This window comes from Hemiscyllium ocellatum, chromosome 18 (assembly GCF_020745735.1).
Source record: "Hemiscyllium ocellatum isolate sHemOce1 chromosome 18, sHemOce1.pat.X.cur, whole genome shotgun sequence".
Classification (NCBI taxonomy): Eukaryota; Metazoa; Chordata; class Chondrichthyes; order Orectolobiformes; family Hemiscylliidae; genus Hemiscyllium; species Hemiscyllium ocellatum.
The window spans coordinates 42,024,079-42,044,693 of record NC_083418.1 but is presented as its reverse complement, the minus strand read 5'-3'; the positions used below and the strand labels follow the sequence as shown (position 1 = coordinate 42,044,693).

At 37.1% G+C, this 20,615-nt stretch overlaps 1 protein-coding gene across 3 annotated transcripts in view; it reads left to right on the top strand.

Annotated features, from left to right (window-relative positions):
* Nucleotides 1–20,615, top strand: part of wee1 (WEE1 G2 checkpoint kinase) — a 31,656-nt gene that overhangs the window by 488 nt on the left and 10,553 nt on the right. The window contains exons 1-5 of one of the 3 annotated variants that reach the window (XM_060838910.1): nucleotides 8,363–8,987; nucleotides 13,760–13,983; nucleotides 18,617–18,674; nucleotides 19,755–19,927; nucleotides 20,341–20,462. In XM_060838910.1, the coding sequence (XP_060694893.1) occupies nucleotides 8,514–8,987; nucleotides 13,760–13,983; nucleotides 18,617–18,674; nucleotides 19,755–19,927; nucleotides 20,341–20,462 (1,051 nt within the window). In that variant the 5' untranslated portion in view covers nucleotides 8,363–8,513. Of the gene's footprint in view, nucleotides 1–8,362; nucleotides 8,988–13,759; nucleotides 13,984–18,604; nucleotides 18,675–19,754; nucleotides 19,928–20,340; nucleotides 20,463–20,615 lie in introns of those variants that run through there. The other 2 variants (XM_060838909.1, XM_060838911.1) reach the window with 2 other exon arrangements.

The window sequence follows — 20,615 nt, the reverse complement described above, 5'->3', positions numbered from 1 at the left end:
ATTAATTCATCAACTTTACTGGACACATACATTTCCTGTTAAATGGTTTGCTAAAGTTTGCATAAACGTCTTATGATATATTGCAGCTTTAGAATGTAAATTATCACTGTCTGTTAACTGTGTACAGTTTGGACTAAACAAATCAGGTTCTTGATATTAAGGTACTTTAAACTGTAGACCCGAAAATGTGGGAGCATGCATTAAAAAGTTATTTCTGCATGTATTTTAACACCTGGGAAATCTTAGTGATAGAATATTATATTCTAGCGCAAACATTAAAGAGATGAACATATTTGGGACTACAGTTTTACACTTTTATGGAAACTAATTTCATACTACTAAAAGGTGTTTGATCTTTGCTTGTGACCAATTACCTGTAAATACATACTAATGCCACAGATGTAACCTACATTTTACTTTTTACGTATGATCATGTAAAAGTACAAAAGGAGGAGCTTTGGTTGTGCAATATTAAACATATACAATCCAAATTTATGTTGCTTTATTCAAAAAACACGTTTTTGTGTCAGGCATTATTCTGAAGGCATTTTAAATGGTGAAAACAAAGGAAAAAATACAATTGGTTGCATGAATGATTTGATGAATTGATAATAAAGGTGCATCGTGTGCGTAGGGTTTTAAACAGATATGCTTAGATTTTGGCAATAACATCTATCAGTAGAAAGGTTGATTTATTAAAGCATAAAAGCCACTTTGTTAAGGAGACTTCATAAAAGTTATTGCTACTATACTATATTTTTAAAAAATAAATTAGGAAAAAAATTTAAATGTTTACTTTTTTATTTAGAAGTAGTGTAACTTCTTGTCAGCAGGTTTTGCCAGGGAATTTTTTTTAAGTATATTAAAAGAAAATATTTTGAAATTAATTCTCTTGTGAGGCTTTTTATTTGAGTTTCTAATGTTTAAAAACATCAGTTATTCATTCTAACTAAGCTTGGCTTGCTTGGTAGCACTCAGAAGCAGAACCTGAACACACATTTTAGGTGGGTACTCCAGCACAATATTAAGGGAGTTCTGCATTGTTGAAGAGCCATTTGAAGAATTAAATGCTGTAAATTGAGTCCATCCAAATTGTTTGGTTATGTTGGAAGATAAGAATTTCATGGCTGTATTTATAGAGACGAAGGAAGAAGTCTTGCTCTTCTTGGTCAAAATGTTTCACCAAACAGAAGCAAAATTGCATTAATGTCTCATTTTTCTGTATACGCCATCTTCCAAATAGTTAATGGATTTTGCCTGTGCGACAGTCAGTACAATGCTGAGTAGTTTTGAATATTTTGACATGTTTCTGATCACTGAAGACTAAGTTACAGGTTCAGCAAACAATTAGCGAGACCAATGAGAAGGTTATTGTAAGAGGATTTGCATACAGGAGTAGTGAAGTCTTGCTCTTTAATAATGGGGTGACATTTGCTACGTTCCACTCCACAGGAGTCATTCCAGAAACTAGAATTTTGGAAGATAATCATCAACACATCGACTATCTGTAGGCACTTCCTTCAACAAGACCACCAGCTTCTAGGATTTATCACCCTAAGGTCGAGAGTATGATGCTAGAAAAGTGCAGCAGGTCAGGCTGTATCCGAGGAGCAGGAAAATCAACGTTTTGAGGCCCTGATAAAGGGCTTTTGCCCGAAACACCGATTTTCCTGCTCCTCTGATGTTGACTGAGCTGCTGTGCTTTTCCAGCACCACATTCTCGACTTTAATCTCTAGCATCTGCAGTCCTCACTTTCGCCTTTATCAACCTAAAGTCCATTAATTTCTCCACTACAATCTTTTCATTAATATTAATTTCCTTCAGCTCCTTATTCTCCTTAACCACTTGGATCTTTAGTTCAGAGAGATTTTTTTCTATCTCCCTCAGTGAAAATAGACCCAAAGTAAACATATTTATCTTCTCTCCCCATTATAGATTCCCTAGACTCTGCCTGACTGGACCCGAGTTAGTTTTAGTAAAATGTTTCCTGTCCATGTACCCGTAGAAGTTTTTACAAGCTTACTTTTATATCTTTGCTGCTATTTCTGGCAACTTCATGAACAATTTTTAATCTTGTGTAATCCTGAACTTCTTTCATTGGTGACGATTGACCCTTTTGGAATTGTTGCTAGAAAAAAAATTTATAGTTGCTGTAAGTCATACAATAGTTCTTGAAAGATGTTAAGTTATGCCTTTTCATGTATGTTCCTAATCCACCTCATCCAATTTGTGCCTCGTCTTTATAATTTCCCCATATTCAAATCTGACATCCTTGTTTCAGAGTGAGCAACCTCACTTTCAAAAATAATATAACATTTGTGTCACATTGTGGATACTCATTGTGGTTTACAAGATTTTTTAATTAGTCCGTTTTTCATTACGTGATACTAGATCTAAAAAAGCATGTCCTCTTGTCAGCTCCTCAACATACTGCTTTAGAAAATTATCCCTAACATACTCCAGAAACTCATCCTCCATAGCTCCAGTGCTACGTTACCCAGTCTATATGTACATCGAAGTCACCATGATTACTACATTGCCAATGTTACATGCTTCTCTCATCTCTTGATTAATCGCATGCCTCACACTGCCAGAACTGTTTAGTGGCCTATAAATCACTCCAGTCAATGTTCGCTGTCCTTTGCTGTTTCTTAGTTCCACCTGGATTCCCCACATTGCTCTTCCAATCTGAAATCCTCCCTTACTAGTGTACTGATTCCAGTCCTCGTTACCAGCTCAACTTCATAGTTGAGTCATAGTCATAGAGGTGTACAGCACGGAAACACTTCTTTTTTCCTCCTCCTCTTGTTAAGTGTCCTTGAATATTCAGTTCCCAGTCCTGTTCACCATGCAGCTCTGTTTCTGTCCTGACACTTGGGTCATAACAATGCACCTCTATTTGTGCCTTTAGATCATCTACCTTGTTATGAATGCTGTGTGCATTCAGGTAGAGTGCCCTAGACATTGTCTTTTTGAATACTACAATAATTGCACAAAGACTGGGATTATAGATTTGGCAAAAATAATTACTGAGGGAATGAGAATAGGAAAGTAAACTGGAGAAAACTATTGACTGACATGGGCAATGGACACCCGTTTGTCTTCCTTGTACTGTCGAAGTAATTGCAAACCTACTGTGATTACTGTAAGTAGTCCAAATTAAGGTGAATAGTTTTTCTTTTGATAATGTCAAAGCTTTGACAACAAGATCCCCACTATGAGCATCTTTGACTCAACATTTTTTAATTATTGTAAATTCTTAATGAAGAGAAAAGTTGAAGAGCAGTATGTTCTACCAGCAAATAAAACAAAAACCAGTCAAAAATAAAATAGAATATTATAAAGGCAAGATAATGTGGAATCTGGAAATCTGAAATAAAAACAGAATACGCTGACAAAACTCAACAAGTCTGTGCATCTGTGGAGAGAGAAACAGTATGAGACAAATAAACCTTCTTTGCAACAGAAGGAATGTAGAAATCTTATTGTTTTTATATTGTTAAGAGAGGAGTTGAAACGAAGGAATCATCAAGAATATGTTAAAGACAAGAGATTAAACAACAAGTGTTATGGAACAAAAAGCAAAGTATTTGGGGAATGTTAAGGGTTGCAGTAAAGCAATAAAGTAATGGTCCTACATAAATGTTAATTGAAAAACAATGAATCGCTCTGTCTGAAAGTAAAAATATGAAAACAAGGTTTAAACTGGCCATTGGTTTAAAGCAAAAAGCAAAGCTGAGAACAGAATTTATTGTCTGAAGTTATTGAATTCAGTGTTAAGACCAGAAAGCTGTCAAGTGCCAAATCAGAAGATAAAGTACTGTTGGTCCAGCTGGAAATGTTGCACTGTTCCAAGAAGAGAAATGTGAGCATGCGAACAAGGAGAAGAATTGAAAGAGCAAGCAACCAGAAAGTCAGGATCACATCTGTGGACACAGCATAGGTGAGCTGCAAAGTTGTCACCCATTCTCTGTTTGGTCTCCCCATTGTAGATTATGGAAGTGATCATGGAAGGGACAAGAGTATCATGGATGGAATGTTCCCTTCAAAATAGTGACAGGCGAGGGAGGAAAGGATGTGTTCAGTGGTGATGTCATGCTGAAGGTAACAGAAAGGTTACCTTCTTTCTGGGCGGAGGCTGATGGGATGAAATGTGAGAACAAGAGGAACCGTATCATGATTCTAGATGAGAGAAAATAGGTGAGAGCAGAAATGTGGGAAATGGGTCAGATAATTGAGGGTCCTGTCTCTCCTGGGGGTGGAGTGTGACCTTGGTTGATGAAAATGGGACTTTTATCAAAAGTGCTGTTTTGGAAAGTAACATTTTCAGAAGTTAAGAGGGAGAAACTGGGAGGCCAGAATGAGGTTCATGATGGAAGCAGAGTGTGAGGAGGTGCATTAAAGTGGCTTTAAAATAATAGTAAAATAAAATACAATGGTAAAATTGAATCTAAAGAGAGAGGTATGGGAAATTATTTGAATAATCGAGGATAAAGACAAAGAAATATGCTTCTGGCAGCTTGTATAACTTGGGTGGTAGACAGGGCTTTGAACTAAACAGTGGAGGGGAAGAGATCATGTGAGTGGAAGTGAGATTAATCAAAGGGAAGCAATGAGGTAATAATCACCAGATTATGGGAGGAAAAAAGGCAGAAAACAGGAGAAGGAGTAGGCCATTTTGCCTTTTGAGCCTGCTCTGCCATTCAGTGAGATCGTAGCTGATCATTAAACTTTTCTTGAAAACAGTTGATGATTTGGTCTCAACTGCTTTCTGTGGCAGAAAATTCTAAAGGCTCACCACTCTCTGGGTGAAGAAATTTCATCTCGTCTCAGGACTAACTGGCTGACCTTGTATCCCTAAGCAGTGACTCTGGTTCTGGACCCCCTAGTCATCAGGAATATCCTTTCCGTCTGTATTCTATTTAGTCCTCTTGGAATGTTATAGGGTTTCTATATAGCATATAGAACAGTATAGCACAGTACAGGCCCTATTCTAAGATCAAACTAACATACATACCCTTCATTTTACTATCATCCATGTACCTGTCCAAGATCCTATCTATATCAATCTTGTAAATGCAAGCTTTTCCCTTAAATTGGTATTGTTGTGAATTGTCCCGATGAGTGCAATATGAAAAGTTAAAATAATTTTTTTAAGCAGTACTCGAGTTCTGTACTATCGCATGACTATTTTAACTAATTTACTCTGTGGAAGTAGTTAGCAGGGTCGATAAAAGGAGACCAGTAGATGGTGTGTACTTTGATTTTCAAAGGCATTTTATAAGGTGCCACATCAAAGTTTACTACACAAAATAAGAGCACAGAGTACATGGGTAACATATTGGCATGGATAAAGGATTGGTTCACTAACCAGAAGCAGTGAGTATGGATAAATGGGATAATTACTGGTTGGCAAGCTATAATTAATAGAGTGCCACAGGGATCAGTAGTTTGTTCTCCTCAACTATTTACAATCTATATCGATGACTTGGAAGAAGGGACTGAATGCATGCTAGCTAAATTTGCTGATGGCATCAGTAAAGTAAGTTGTCAAGAGGAGGTATAGAGTCTGCAAAGGGATATAGAGAAATTAGCAGAAATTTGATCCATGGAATATAATATGGGAATATGTAAATATGTTCAGTTTGATAGGAAAAGTAGAAAAGCAGTATATTATCTAAATAAAGGGAGATTGCAAAACTTTGGTTGTACAAAGGGATCTGAGTGTCTTGGTAATGAATCACAAGATGTTTGCATATAAGTGTGACAAATGATTAGAAAGGGAAATTGAACGTTGTCATTTATTTCAAAGGGAATGGAATACAAAGATAGGGTAGTGTTACTAGAGCTGTACTGAGACTTAGTGAGACCACATCTGGAGAACTATATATAGGTTTAGTCTTCTGATCTGGAAAAAAAATAACCACATTTGAAGCAGTTCAGGCAAGATTCACTCCACTCTCTTGGGATGAAGGGTACAGCTTTTGAAGTCAGGCTGAGCATGTTAAGCCTGCATCCATTGATATTCAGTGGAATCAGAGGTGTTTTGTTGAAACATACAAGACCCTGAGGGGATAGACTTGACATTGTAAATAATGGATTCCAACAGTGGTTAAATACAAATATGGGACATCGTTTAAACCTAAGTCTCCTTTTTAAGATAGATATGAGTTTTTTTTTCTCCCAGTGAATCTACAGAATCCCTTTCCCCAGAAAGCACTGGCAGCAGTGTCTTAAATTTATTCAAAGTTGAGTTAGATAGATTTTTGTAGACAAGGAGTCACTTATGGCAGACAGTAAGGGAAGTGGATTGAGACCACAACCAAATTGGTCATGGTCTTTATTGAATGACAGAGTAGGCTCAACAATTCAAAAGGCTAGATTAACCTTAAAAGGTGGCCAGTGATTGGGGTGGATTTGGTGGTTAGAGAATACAGTTTTTGGCCAGCACTTGTACACTGTAGTTCAAAACTTTCAATGTTTATTTGGAGGAAATCCCTATTGATCTCGTCTAGATTTGGATGAGGAGTATGAACAGTCACAAAGCAGTGGAGTGGTTAAGAGATAGTTATGAGGCATTTCAGCTTCCATGTGGAAGCTGGTGTGTTTTTTGATGATATTGCTGATGATTATTATGAGATAGGGTTACCAGAATTATGATATCGTCCAAAAAAATCCAATTGTGTTTCAGTTATGCAATGTTTTTATTAAACTAACCTCATATTGAGAGCAGAGGAGGTTTTTTCTGTTGAAATGTCTAAGTTGTGGGTATGTTTGCCGAGTTGGAAAGTTGATTTGGAGACGTTTCCTTCTCTGTCGAGGTGACATGATTAAATGGCGGAGTGGACTCGATGGGCCGAATGGCCTTGCTTCCACTTCCATGTCTTATGGACATCTTCAGTGCTTTGGAGCCTCCTGTAAAGCGCTGCTGCTGTAAATGCCGGAAGACACCAAAGGCTCCAGAGCACTGAGGATGTCACTAGACAGGGAACGAAACGCCTGCAAATCAACTTCACACTACAACAGGCTCCCGAGCTCCAAATCTTGATAGAAACCTTACTCGTAGGTAAAGATCTGTTAGCACACAATGAAAAGTTACAATCAGATGGATAGCTAAACTTTTTACTCTAGTGGTCCAGAATGACAGGAAATAAATATAAAGTTGCCTATAACGGAGCAGAGAAAGGGGCGATATCTTTAGATGGGGAATAATTTAAATATTGGATTTGTTGCTAAATGAAGTGAATGAAGCCGATCGCAATAATGATCTCCACTCTGGCTGTATGTGTTGAGTTATCACTTGACACCCTTTCCTGTCTTCGTATTCAGCCTCATTCATTTACACTACATACACACATCTTTGCCATATATTGAAAATGAATGATTTTTTTTGTTACTCAACTGAATTCATTATTGATTCAGTAAAAGAGCCTTGCCCCTCATTATCAAATGTTTTTCACAGCTTAGAAATGAAATGTTCAAAAAAGGGAAAAACTAAATTTACGTCATGGTTTAGATTTGGGTTGTCTGGAGCTATGTTTTGGAGATTAATTTCTTGGGAGAGTCCAGTACAATATTGGAGGATTGAGGTTTAACTGTAGCCTTGATTAGAGAGAAGGGAGGGGGTAGAATGTGAAGAGGTAATTAGAATGAGACTATGTTTGGCGTTTGAACGTGGAATGGTTACATATCGGTTTTGATGCTGCTTCGCCGGACGCTAAGAAGAAAGCCGAAAGATCTATGTTAAGATATGCTTAAAGGTTTATGGCCCGGGTTTCAGTTGCACAATGTTAACATTTGTTCTGATTTAATGTTTGATGAAAGATTATCCAGTCATAAACACAATTCACCGTCACTGAGTCATTGTTTGGAAATAAACATGATTTATCTGCTCTGCCAGGTTTGCAGATAGGGTCAAAGTAGAGATGAGAATACAACTGCACAAGGAAACCAATATTTGATTAACTTTGAAACAATAAGCAGTAAGTCTTGTCAGTCAGGTGTTGATTAGGTTTAATATATTTAATCAGATTTAATAGTTATTCAGTGAGGTTACTTTAAAATTAAATTTTAAGTCTGAAAAATCTAGTTAATTTGATTGAAAGCTACATTCATTGCTAATAAAGGAAAAGTTTTATCCAAGTCTTTAAGAATGCTGCTAATGAAGCCCTGCATGAAGTATGTTTAAAATAACAAAGGAGAGAGAGGTTGAATAAGGTCAGGGAGAGTTTGGCGCGAAAATGACGCGAACACCCAGCCTGCGCGCGCAGCCGGTGTGCCGCAGATCATGTGACCGTATTTTTGAAAACAAGGACGCGCCCGCCATTGGTGGAGCTGGCCATGTGACCAACGGTCGCGGGAAACCTGTAGTGTTGTGGACGATACGGGGACAGCGAGGTTCGCCGTCAGGGCCGGGCCGAGGGCACAGCGGGGTCTCCGTCAGGGCCGGGCCGAGGGAACAGCGGGGTCTCCGTCAGAGCCGGGCGGATAGTGACTGAGTTTTCTGCTGGCGATGAGTTTCCGCCGAGCGTGCCTAAGGGCCGGCACCAGCCCCACTCTAGCCTCGGGTTTCCCGGTACAAAAACTCAGCTTCGCAGGGAGTGACGAGGAGGAAGAGGATAATGGAAACAGCACCGAGGACTCTGCCTTCCAGGAGTCGCCGGACCCCGAGCGGAAATATGGCGCGCTTGCTGCGCTCGGTCAGTGCGCGGAGGAGCTGGAGTTGGGGAACCTGAGCTGGGAGGACAGCTTCGTGAGCAGCCCGTCTCCGCTCAAGACACGGCGGGATTACCGTGAGCGTCGGGACCTGGAGGAATCCTCCAGTTCTCCCATCCGTGAAAGCGGCGACCGGGAAGAATGCAGTTCCCCAATCCGAGAAGGAGGGGAGCAGGAGGAGTGTAGTTCCCCAATTCCGGATTGCCCCGATACACCGCCACATAAAACACTCAGAAAACTGCGGCTGTTTGACACGCCCCACACCCCCAAGGTAAGAATACACCACATGTCATACCAGGATCAACTGCCAAGGTTCAAAAACGTTTGTGTTATTACACTTTTCACCAGGATGTGATCTAGCAGTCGCAGTGCAAGTGAAGTTGGAACATTCTGCATTTTACTTTTGTTTTAGAATGACCTATCAATATTTATGCACATTGTTTTAACGTGATTTCCTTGAAGACGGAAATGGCATAACTTTTGACTTTGGGAATGAGAATAACTGTTCTATACTACATCAAGGTTTTGGGCATCTTTCTACTTTTCCCGACTCTAAATTTGTCAGCTGCTATCCGTGGTAGTAGTAATCCCAACCATTTTTCGTGAATATCAGAAACGTCATGTATAGAATTTTTAATTCATTCTTTACGTTTAACCTCATGAAATCGAGATTGTGCACGTTCACGATAGATAAGTCATCAAGGTTTTAAGATCCAATTTGACTGAGATATTTGGTGTAATCTGTTCATCGTTCCTGTTCGATCGTTATCAGCAACATAAAGTGCACTACTCGTTTTTAATAGTAGGAACTGAATCTGGATATCGGTAATGGTTGTCTGGTATGGCCAAATTAAATTTTCTGTGTTTCCTGCCTGCTGTTGTAGCTATAGGTATTTGAGAACTAAAATTGGAAAATCAGTTTCTACAAGGTTCTCTCCAGTGTTTTGTGTTAATGTTAGTTAATTTGCGGAGTTACTTTTAAGCAACTTATCAATTTTGACCATTGGATGTGTTTGTTTTTTGGATTGTGTGTTGCTGTCAGATCGTTGGTAACAACATTGAACTTTTTGGAAAATACGTTTTCTATTTGTTTTTGGTGATTTCTCATTATATAGGGTTGTATTTCTGAAAGCTGACATTTGATATTTTTTCTATCTCCCAAGATCAATACATCTTTTAATTTAAAGATGATCTAGACTTCTAAATTGTCCATGATTTATTTTCTCAATATTGGAAGAAATTAGGTTCAAAACTCTGTGGTAGCTATAAGTCTATCTGAGGAATATAGCCCCAGCAATGGACTATGTCAGTTTAATGCTGAGTTATGTAATCTTAACTTGGGTGGTACTACATGTTACAGTTGATAATGGAATGATGTTGCTGAAGTCAGAAAAATATCTTTGGGTTCACATTCCTGTTGACAATGCAATGCTTTTTGGAATGGTATTGATTTGGAATTTGGAGTGCCTTTGTCGGCTAACCTGTCAGCAGTTGCTGTCAGAATTTGCAGATAAAGAAACCATGTCACAACATGTCAGATTGAACTGGTGCCACGGTCTTTAATCCCTTTTTCGGATGACTGTTGTTTCAGTTCTGTGAAAAGCACTGTTAATGAAACATGACATCTCAATCCTTCTTGGAAGCTTGGTCCAATACAATTTAGCAGTGATCATCAAACAGATGAACAGAAGCTTGGTCAAAGAAATGTTGTTTGAAAGAATTTCAGAGCTTCATTTTCGAGGCTAATCTTTTTATCTTATGAGTTGGAGATGCCAGTATTGGACTGAGATGTACAAAGTTAAAAATCACACAACACTAGGTTATAGTGCAACAGGTTTAATTAGAAGCACTAGTTTTCGGAACACTGCTCCTTTAGGTGGTTGTGGTGTATAAGATTGTAAGACACATAATTTATAGCAAAAGTTTACAGTGTGATGTAACTGAAATTATATATTGAAAAAGACCTGGATTGTTTTAGTATGACCACGTTGGTTTCAGTTCGTTCAAATGTATATTGCAAAACGTTTTTTTTTTAAAAGTTACATTCTCAAGTGAACACATGCATCCTCTTATAGACTTATACCAATTTTTACTCATTTGCGCACATGCATCCCCACTCTCACAGCCACACACAAGCACACATACACGTTTAACTTCGTATGGTGAATTTGTACTTGCAGAGTTACACTTTACTTTGCTCAAAAACTGCATGAATCCATGTAAGATTCTGTCAATTTTTTTTTAGATTAGAATCAGTCTAAACATGATGGCACAGACAGTATCACACAGGGGAACTCTCACTTTCAATGGTTGATAGACGCCAATTGTTAAAGTTCACTTGAGAATGTAATTTTTTAAAAAAGTTTTGTGATTTACATGTGAAAGAACTGAAACCACCATGGTCATTCTAACAGATGAGAGACTTAACAAACAATCAAGGTCTTTTTCAATATATAAGTTCAGTTACATCACACTGTAAACTTCTGCTATAAATAATGTCTTACAACTTTATACTACACAACCACCTGATGAAGTGGCAGCGCTCCGGAAGCTAGTGCTTCCAATTAAACCTGTTGGACTATAGCCTGGTATTGTGATTTTTAACTTAAGTAGAAACAAAGGGTCTGTTTCCATGCTGTACATCTCTATGACTTTATAAATTGATATGGACATAAGAGTTAATGTTTCAGGTCTGTGATTTTTGCTGTGTTGGAAAAGAAATACAAGAAATAGCTGTTTTTGCCAAAATTGATTTTTATGTGAAGTACTCTGTGTCCAGACCCCTTTGACAGTTGTGAACATAAATTGAGATAGTTATCAATCCAAATTTATTGTCATTTCTTTGGGTAGTTACCATGTTTTAAGTTTTAAAGTTACAATAGCCACACAAACATTTGAAATTAGCTTGTATACATTAAAATTGAACAAGTTAATGTTCGGTATTATTATCTTTAAATTCGAATGCTTTATTTAATCACAGGATGGACCATCACTAAATTTAATTGCACAAATTTAATTTATTGTCAACAGATGTTGGCTGTGTATTGTTTTCTGGAACCTACCTCCAATAATCCCTCATTCACAAATAATAATAAACCCTTTGAAGTGCTCTTATATTTTACAGACAGGAGTCATAGAATTTATGAAGTGTGGAAGCAGGCCATCGGTCTCATCGAGTCCGCACCCAATCCGCTGAAAAGCGTTCCACCCCATCTAATCCTACATTTCCCATGAAGAACATTAAAAAAGGATATTTTAAAGAACTGTGACTGAGCTTCTGAAGAGGGTAGTTTCCTAATTCCCAAAAGATGCTAGAAAGGGTTGGGATATTAAATGGACAAAATATATTATTTATTGAGTCAATATTCTTAATCATATTTCCTATGGTATTGACTTTGCTATAGTCAGGTTTAGCCATGATCTATTGTAACATTTTCTCTTTCCAGAAGCATACGAATGTGAAATTTTAATAGGTTGGTCCGTTTCTGCTATTGACAATGCTTTTACTTGGTAATTGCCCATTTGTATTGCGTTGCCTTTTCTGTTGAGATTTCTTTGAAGTAGGTGAAAGTGGATACCGCAAATGCTGGATATTAGGAGTCAAGATTAGAGTAGTGCTGGAAAAGCATAGCAGGTCAGGCAGCATCTGAGGAGCAGGGGAAAAAAAATCGGATGCTGCCTGACCTGTGCTTTTCCAGCACTACTCTAATCTTGACTTTCATTTCTTTGAAATAGCTAGGTAAAAAGATGCACCACTTCTATAATCCCTTACTGTAATGAATTTTTCAACGTAGCAGGTTTGAATAATTAGTGGTTTTATGTTTTCCACTATTATAACTAATTTATTTCTCTATCAACCTGACACATTGCGCAAATAACGGAGACCGGATGATGCACGTGCGTGTACTTGCCGCTCGGTTCCACGTGGCTTTAGGCCGGCGAAGTGGTAAAGCACTGTTTATTTGGGGGTGTTGTCATTTTCCCGATTACGTTTACAGGCTCTAAACATCGTGAGGTTATCTTCTAATGAGAAAATGTTTGTTTTATTCAATTGGTTTTACTGTTTCCTGATTTTTCTTTTTAAATTTAACGCTGCATCATTCACATCCGTAATCGTTTCCCCTTGTAGTTTGCTTTTGTGGAAAGGGCGCTATAGGTGAGCATTACAGATATCCTAGATTTTTTTCCGGTTATGTTCGCATGACTCATTGACCGACTTTCTAGCCGCCTATTGAACTCTTGAAAATCACGTGCTATTATTGTTTTGACATCTGTTGCTGTGTCAATTGGTGCTAATGAGTATTTATTTTGGAATGTGAAATTTGGTTTTTGCTGCGCATTACCTTTTTATGACAGTGAAAATTATTAATGGTGAAATGAAAAGTGTTTTTAAAATTAAGACAGTTTTAGGTTCTTATACGTTTGCTATCACATGTTCAGTTTTTTGTCTCTAACCAAGGATGATCCAAAGCTAGTAGAATTCTTTTCAAGAACTACTTTTCAACTACTCAGACATGTAAAGACCTATATATGATACTTAAAGGATTAGATAATTTCTTTTGTGGTGTTAATGCATAATATTGGCAGAAGTCCATAGTTCCTGAAATAGAGGTTTGCATTACAGAGCCCTGTATGGTGGCTCAGTGGTTAGCGCCAAGGCCTTTCAATGCCCAGGATCACTGATTGTGTGGAGTTTGCTCATTCTCCCAGTGTCTCTGTGGGCTTTCTCTGGGTGTTCTGGTTTCTTCCCACAGTCCCCCATAGTGTCTGAGGATGTGTCAGTAAGGTGGATTAGACACTTGGAATAGGATAGGGGGTCATTCTTGGTGGAATGTTTCTCAGAAGGTTGGTGTGCAACCGATGGGCTGAATGGCCTGCTTCCACTTGTAGGGATTCTGTCAGCTTTCTATGGATTCAATTTGAGCTAATTATTAACCGAGCCAAGCTAAGAATGTGACATTGTATAAGTTTTATACTTTGAATTTGCTCTGTTATTGCTGATGAGTTGATATCCCAATGCTCATATGGCATGCTTGTTTTCAGAGTTTGCTGTCTAAAGCAAGGGTTAGGAATTGCCTGAGTTCCAGCTCAGTAAGACGTCGTGGAGGGGCTCTTTTCAGAAATGTTGAGCAGTCCGAGAGAATGCCATGTGATTACAACAGGAATAAGCCTCCGCATGTCAACATTAACCCCTTCACTCCAGACTCCATGTACATCCATTCTTCTTCTGCACAGTGTAGAAGGAGGAAAAGGACCTATTGGGATGGGTATGTATTGAGCTGTTTTCCGGTTATGATTTAATACAACTGTGGAAAATTTAAGATTTTGACAGTATGTCTTGATTTGTCAGCAGTTTCAGATATATATGAGAATAGTTATGATATCTTATGTGGCATTTATTAATTTTAAGTATTTTTAGCATACTCAGTATTGTCTCTTATAATTTTGCTCAGTGTTCTTAAAAACCTCTGCCCTCTTATCTGACTGCACATAACGTCAGTCGCCTACTTTTACTTTCTCTGGTATTGCATTCTACTCTTTGTAATTAATGTCACTTGATTATTTTACATTTGCTTTATTAAAACGAAAATAGGCATTTCTTAATCAAGTTTTAATTTCTGTGATGTTATGTGATAAAATGATAAGTAAAGCGGAAAGTCTCATTGTGATTATTGCTAACTCTCTCAATCCTAATCCATTATTCTGTTTACCCCCACCCCTCTTTCCTGTGCCATTTGCAGAGTTTTTCAATTTTTGAGTATATATCTACTTATTTTGAAATTCGCCATGAATCCCCCCTCTATCATTTCAGTCAATGTATTTCTGATCACAACTTACTAAATTCTTCCCTTTTCCATGACTACTTCAGTTAGATTAAATATGTCCTCCTGCATAAATATTTCTTCTCATGGAAACAGCTTATTTGAATCATATCCTTTATCCAAAACCCTCATTTTAAAGTCAGTGGCTCACAGCTGTCCCTAGTTTAACCTGGATTTGGTGCAGAGAGACTCTTGCGTTGGATCTTGCCTGAATTAAAACTTTCTGTTTATAGCTAGAGTCAAAATGTTAGATCATAGAGCCGAAGATTGATGTTGAGACTAGTAAACTGGGAGGTCTGAGTTGTTAGTACATTGAGTGCCCTAACTGCTATGAGGCTGGGAAATAAGATGGTAAATCCTCTTTAGAGGGGAGGACTGTTTAGGTTGCAAAGAAGAGTGTAAATTTGCAAAATGACATTTTAATACATAAATTAATGTTCTTGAAAAGTTTATGTGAAATGACATTTATCTAGAACTTTTTTCATAGTTAAAAACATCTCAACACATTTGGAAAGCAGAATAAAGGGCAAAGCATCAAGCTACTGATGTAGAGTGGCAGATGCTCAGAAGGAAATATAAGTTTTTACCTGCTTTTAAATGTAACAGAGTCATTTTGGTACAAGAGGATGACATTTGGCTAATAATATTCACCCCTGATGCACTGCAGGCTTACTTCAAGGCCACCACCAATTTTTTTTTTGTTGATATTATCAATGATTTCAACAATTAATGCACTGAAAACTGTGTTCCAAGTGATTGCCATGAATTAAGGGGAAAAAGTGTTTGTCATTCTGCTGCACCTTTTTGCCAGAGACTTATGTTTTTGTACCTTATTCTGCATATGATCAGTTAATTGGGAGCAGAATGTTTTGTGACTTATCCAAAAAGGTGAAGTAGAGACTCTGAATAGTGCCTCTTGCACACCAAGATAAGAAAATAGTTTTGAGTAGGAATGAAAAGTGATCAAGATAAGGATCCACTTGGAATGGTTCATGCCCCCCCGAGCAGTAACCACACAGGGTGGAGAATAAGGGAAGAAAGAATGAGTACTTGTCTGAACGATAGGAATAATATAGGATTTTAATCTAGACGGACTTAAAAAGACAGATTGGCCTGATGAAGGGCTTTGCCTGAAACACCGATTCTCCTGTTTGGATGCTGCCAAACCTGTCCTTTTCCAGCACCTGCCGTCCCCACTGTCTCCTAGATTGGAAAAGCTGGCTTAGGTAAGTTCATAGAATGTTTTGGGGTTCGTTTCTTTAAGCATCTTGTTTTGGAATCAGAGAGCAGGCTACACTAAATCTAATTTTCTGCAATGATGTGGGATTGATTTATGACCTAATAATACCGCCTTTAGGTAGCAATCATTTAACAAACATCATTCTGTAGTACAGAATTTGAATATTTCTGAGAAATACATTTTGTTTGAAGCTTTTTAGTTTCCAGTTGAATTGATATTCTTTTAAAATGTCCTGAGTACAAGATCAAAAGCTTCAATAAAATGCCCTTTGGCAATGATCACATGATTTGAATTTTACATTCCAAGAGGAATGAGTTGAAAACTAGTATTATAAACAATAAGGGCAATTATATGGGTAATAAAGCAGCTAACTAAAGTGAACTGGGAAATTAATTTTATTTCAGATGTTTCAGAATGCAGAATAAATGCATTCCTACAAATGTCCAAGGAATACACCCACCAATCGTTCTTAACTAGAAGGTCAAGGTTGCATATAGTGCAAGGGGAGGGCAGGTCAGAAGATTGTGCAAAATGTAAAAAATGAATAAAAAATTGAATGAGCACAGTTAGTACAAAAAATGCTCGTGAACATGCTCAACAGTTCCAGTAAATACGAAAAGTTAACCAAGCGAGCATTAGTCCTTTAGGAAGTTGTGTGCAGAATCGATCATGGAAAATTGAGCAGGAATTTTGTATCAGTCTCCACTATAGACTGTGGCAGCAGATCCCAGAAGCCGTTTTCAATCAGGAAAATATAAGCAAGGGAAGAACTCAAAATTTACCAGAAAAGTGGTACTGAGTTGTTGAAAGTGTGACCTAACGAGTGCAAAGGAGTGTGTGGGGGAATGGTGAAATTGTCTATTTTGGTGATAAATTCTAGAGCACAGAGCACTGGGTGTGCAGGTATAGCATGTGATTGAGAAAACTAATAGAATGTTAGCATGTGTTGCGAGGGGAATTTGATACAGAAGTAGAGATTATGCTTCAATTCTATTGGGTGCTGGTGAGGCTATGTTAATATGTAATATCGGTCACCTTTTATGAATTTACATTCTTTCTTAAAAGGTAACTTAATCGAAAAATGTGAGACAATGCATCAATGAGTTGAATTTGGAGAAGATATTTTCTTTCGGCAAATCTAGAACTAGATCATTATTAATTAAGGAGTAACCTTTTTAAGACAACTGAGTCAAAAATTTAGGGTCAGGAATCTTTGGAACTCTTCAAGTAAAGGCAATCAAAGTGTAGTTTTATTTCTTTAAAAAATATTTTTAAGGCAGAGATTGGCATGTACTTGGTAAGCAAAAAGGCGAAACGTTATCAAGATAGGTGGATGTGTGGATTTGAAGTTCTAATTAGAGGACTCATTAAATGGCAGAACAGGCTCAATTGGCCCAATAGCCTATCTCAGTGCCTTTGCTTCAAGGAGAGCAATCATATTTTCTACAAATTAATCTTTTGCAGCTGAGGTCCTTTATCCTTGGAACAGTTCTGGTAAGCCTTTGCACACATTCAGACACTCCTGGATCCTAAAGTGTGATGACCAGAATCAAATTCAATAATTTGGCCTCGCCTGAACTTTGGTGCCCCCTTAAAACCCCCAAAATCACCAGTCTATCCTATCGCTATTCTGATTGAACAACAGTAGTAAATCTACATGGCAGTGTTTGGAGGACCACTGAATATTCTTAATAACATGATTATAGAACTTATGCATTTTGACTTGAACAACTTGAATTTGTCATTACCTTCCAGCATATTCAACCTCCTAATGTCTTCCCAAATCAGTATTGCTGTCCTTGTTTTATATTTTTTTTTCTGAAGTTCTCAACATTTCTGATATTGACCCATGTCCTCCAATGTGGTGTTACTGTGTTAACAACAATTCCAGTAGTCTTTTATGTTTGTACATGCTGGTGCCTGTCCCTTGCTAATGTAACTTAAACTCTTTCCAGTCAGGAGTGAGCCTCCCCAAAAGCACGTTGATTCCATTCTTGTTGAGTTTTAATCTTTCCTCAAATTAATGTCTTCTGCACAGAAATCATCCCAATGCCTCAGTCTTTTACACTCGGCCTCATACCATGGCTTTGATGATATCTTGAATCTTGCATCTTGAAACATGTGGCACTGGGAGTAATCCGGAGATTTAAACCTTTTGAGGTCCTTTCTAACTTTGTCCCAATCTCCTGATAATTTGACCACACATATCAGGTAGATACGGAGCCTTGACTATTTTGAACACTGGGACTGAGTGAACTTTTGGATTGAGGGGAACACTAGAGAAATTGACATGGGTGTGAAAATCATGAATAAAATGAGATAGGGTCCCAGTAGGTAAGGTTAAATATGTGAAAGCTGTCTTGGTATGGTAGAGCGTAATAACCTGGCCACAGTTAGATATATTTGAGTTATTGGAAATGAAAATACAGTTTTGCCCTTATATTGTGCTCTTAAAGAGAATGGATATCTTCAAGTGCTTTACATCCAATGAAGTGCTATTGAAGCATATTCAAAATATTATAATGTAAAAAAATGACAGTTTTTGCAAACTTGTCCCACAGTGTTGTGCTGACAGTAAAATGAAGGGATAAATCTCAATTGATTTTTGCACTGGGCCAATAATGTAGCTTCAACTATGACAACCGATGTATGCATTATCGTGTGTTTTACAGCACATTTTTAGGTAGGTTTAGCCACTTTATTTCATACCAAAGTAAATGCTTTTCTATATAAACCCTCCTTCCTTGATATTGTTGCCTGTAGTAATCATATTACAAATGTGTAATTGTTGGGATATTTCTTGGTTTTGTAATCTAATTGTTTTAGGTTTCCATGCAGAGAGATGATGGATGGAAGCGATGGGGAACTTGATGATGAAAGCATTCGACCAGCAAAGGTAATGCTAAATGCTTGCGTGTATCATCTCAATTTTAATTAAAAATCACAACAAATGCAAAACTGTTGCATTATACAGTTCATATTAGGAGAGAGTGCGTTTAGTGTGTCAACCACTGCATCAGGACAAATATATCAACAATCAAGATCTGCGAAAGTAGTTTTTTAACAAATATTATTTTCCTGTTTTCTAATGTGTTCAATTGACCTATTCCTTAAAAAATAAAGTCTGAAAGCAGCTTTGTAATTTGGATTAATAAATTGCTTGAAAACTAATCCGGGGTAAGATACTTTAGAGAATTGTGTCCAAAATTTATTTTAAATCAAGTTCTGGAGAAACTCAGCTTGTCAAGCAGTAAAGAGAAATGATTATCATTTAGAATCTGATGCGACTTTTCAAAATTGAGACTTGTGCTGATATCTACAATGTCAGTGTTTGCAAGAACTGCATACAAGGACTTCATGGAAAGTACTGTGCGCAGAAGTACAAATAGGCTGATTTCAGTTGATGTTTAAATATTTAGTAATTTCATTAAAACATGTCTTTTTTTTTCCCAGGCATACTTCACATTTTGTACCACGTAGAATGTAGTTCAAAAATTTACTCAACTGTTCAAGTGTAAATAAATTGAATACCTCTTTTTGTCAAAAAAAATTCACATTGTTTTTGAAGTTTGTGATTTCTGCCTTTGTATTAGTGAGGTATCATGCATTTGATTTGCAGTGAACCAAAGAAATTATAATGGATAAATTCAAACCGTAACTTTTAGTGCTGAAATTACACTCTACAAATGGATATTAATCACATAATTGTGAAATAATTTGTCATTTTTGGAAAAGAATGTTGTGTGCAGATTAAATTTTTAAATGTGCTTACATCTAGGTTTGAGCAAGGTTGGATTTAGTACAGGAGCTCATCTTTATAATCAATTGTATGCAAATACTTTGGCAGTTTTCACTTGACTTTTGTTCTACATAGTATGTAATCCAGTTCAGTTAGATATGAGTTTTACCATATTCTCTACCTGAGTAATAAAATATTTACTTATGCATTGGGTTTATTTCATACATTTTAAAATAGAGAATTCCAATCACTGAAAGTAACATGAAGTCACGATATACAACGGAGTTTCATGAATTGGAGAAGATTGGTTCTGGAGAATTTGGTTCCGTTTTTAAGTGCGTCAAACGACTTGATGGTTGTATTTATGCAATAAAACGCTCAAAGAAACCATTAGCAGGTTCAGTTGATGAGTAAGTAACTTATGAATGTTTATGTAGTCAAGATTTATGGTGACTGCCCATTTATTAAAACACAAATTACCTATCATTATTTTGACACCCAGCCTTTCAACAGAAAGTAAGAGGATTTGCTCCACCCTCCCACTTTGTTGAGTGCTGCTGAATTCTTCAGTGTTTTGACTATCTTACCGTTTTATTTAATATCAACTGCTCGTGAGGTTTGTTTTCCACGGAATTCTTAGTACAATGAATAAAATTGATGTTTGATAAAACTATTGCATGTCTTTTGGTTGCTTATCTTGACCTTCAGCTAGATAATTGCTATATACCTGGAAATTTAACCATCCTTTTTTAATTTATGCTGACTGCAACAATTGCATTTCTATGATTTGCTGTTTTGATTGTATTCAATTTTTCTTCTTTAGACAAAATGCTCTCCGAGAAGTTTACGCACATGCAGTGCTAGGACAACACACACATGTGGTTCGTTATTATTCAGCCTGGGCTGAAGATGATCATATGCTCATACAAAATGAGTATTGTAATGGTGAGTTTTGAAATTAGGAATATTTTAGGATATTCATATATATCTGTAAAAATATATATAATCATATGTATGTAAATTTAAGTTTAACCTATAAGTTATCAATTAAATTGGTCCTTCCAAACTATAATATTTTGTATATTTTTTGTTTTGAAA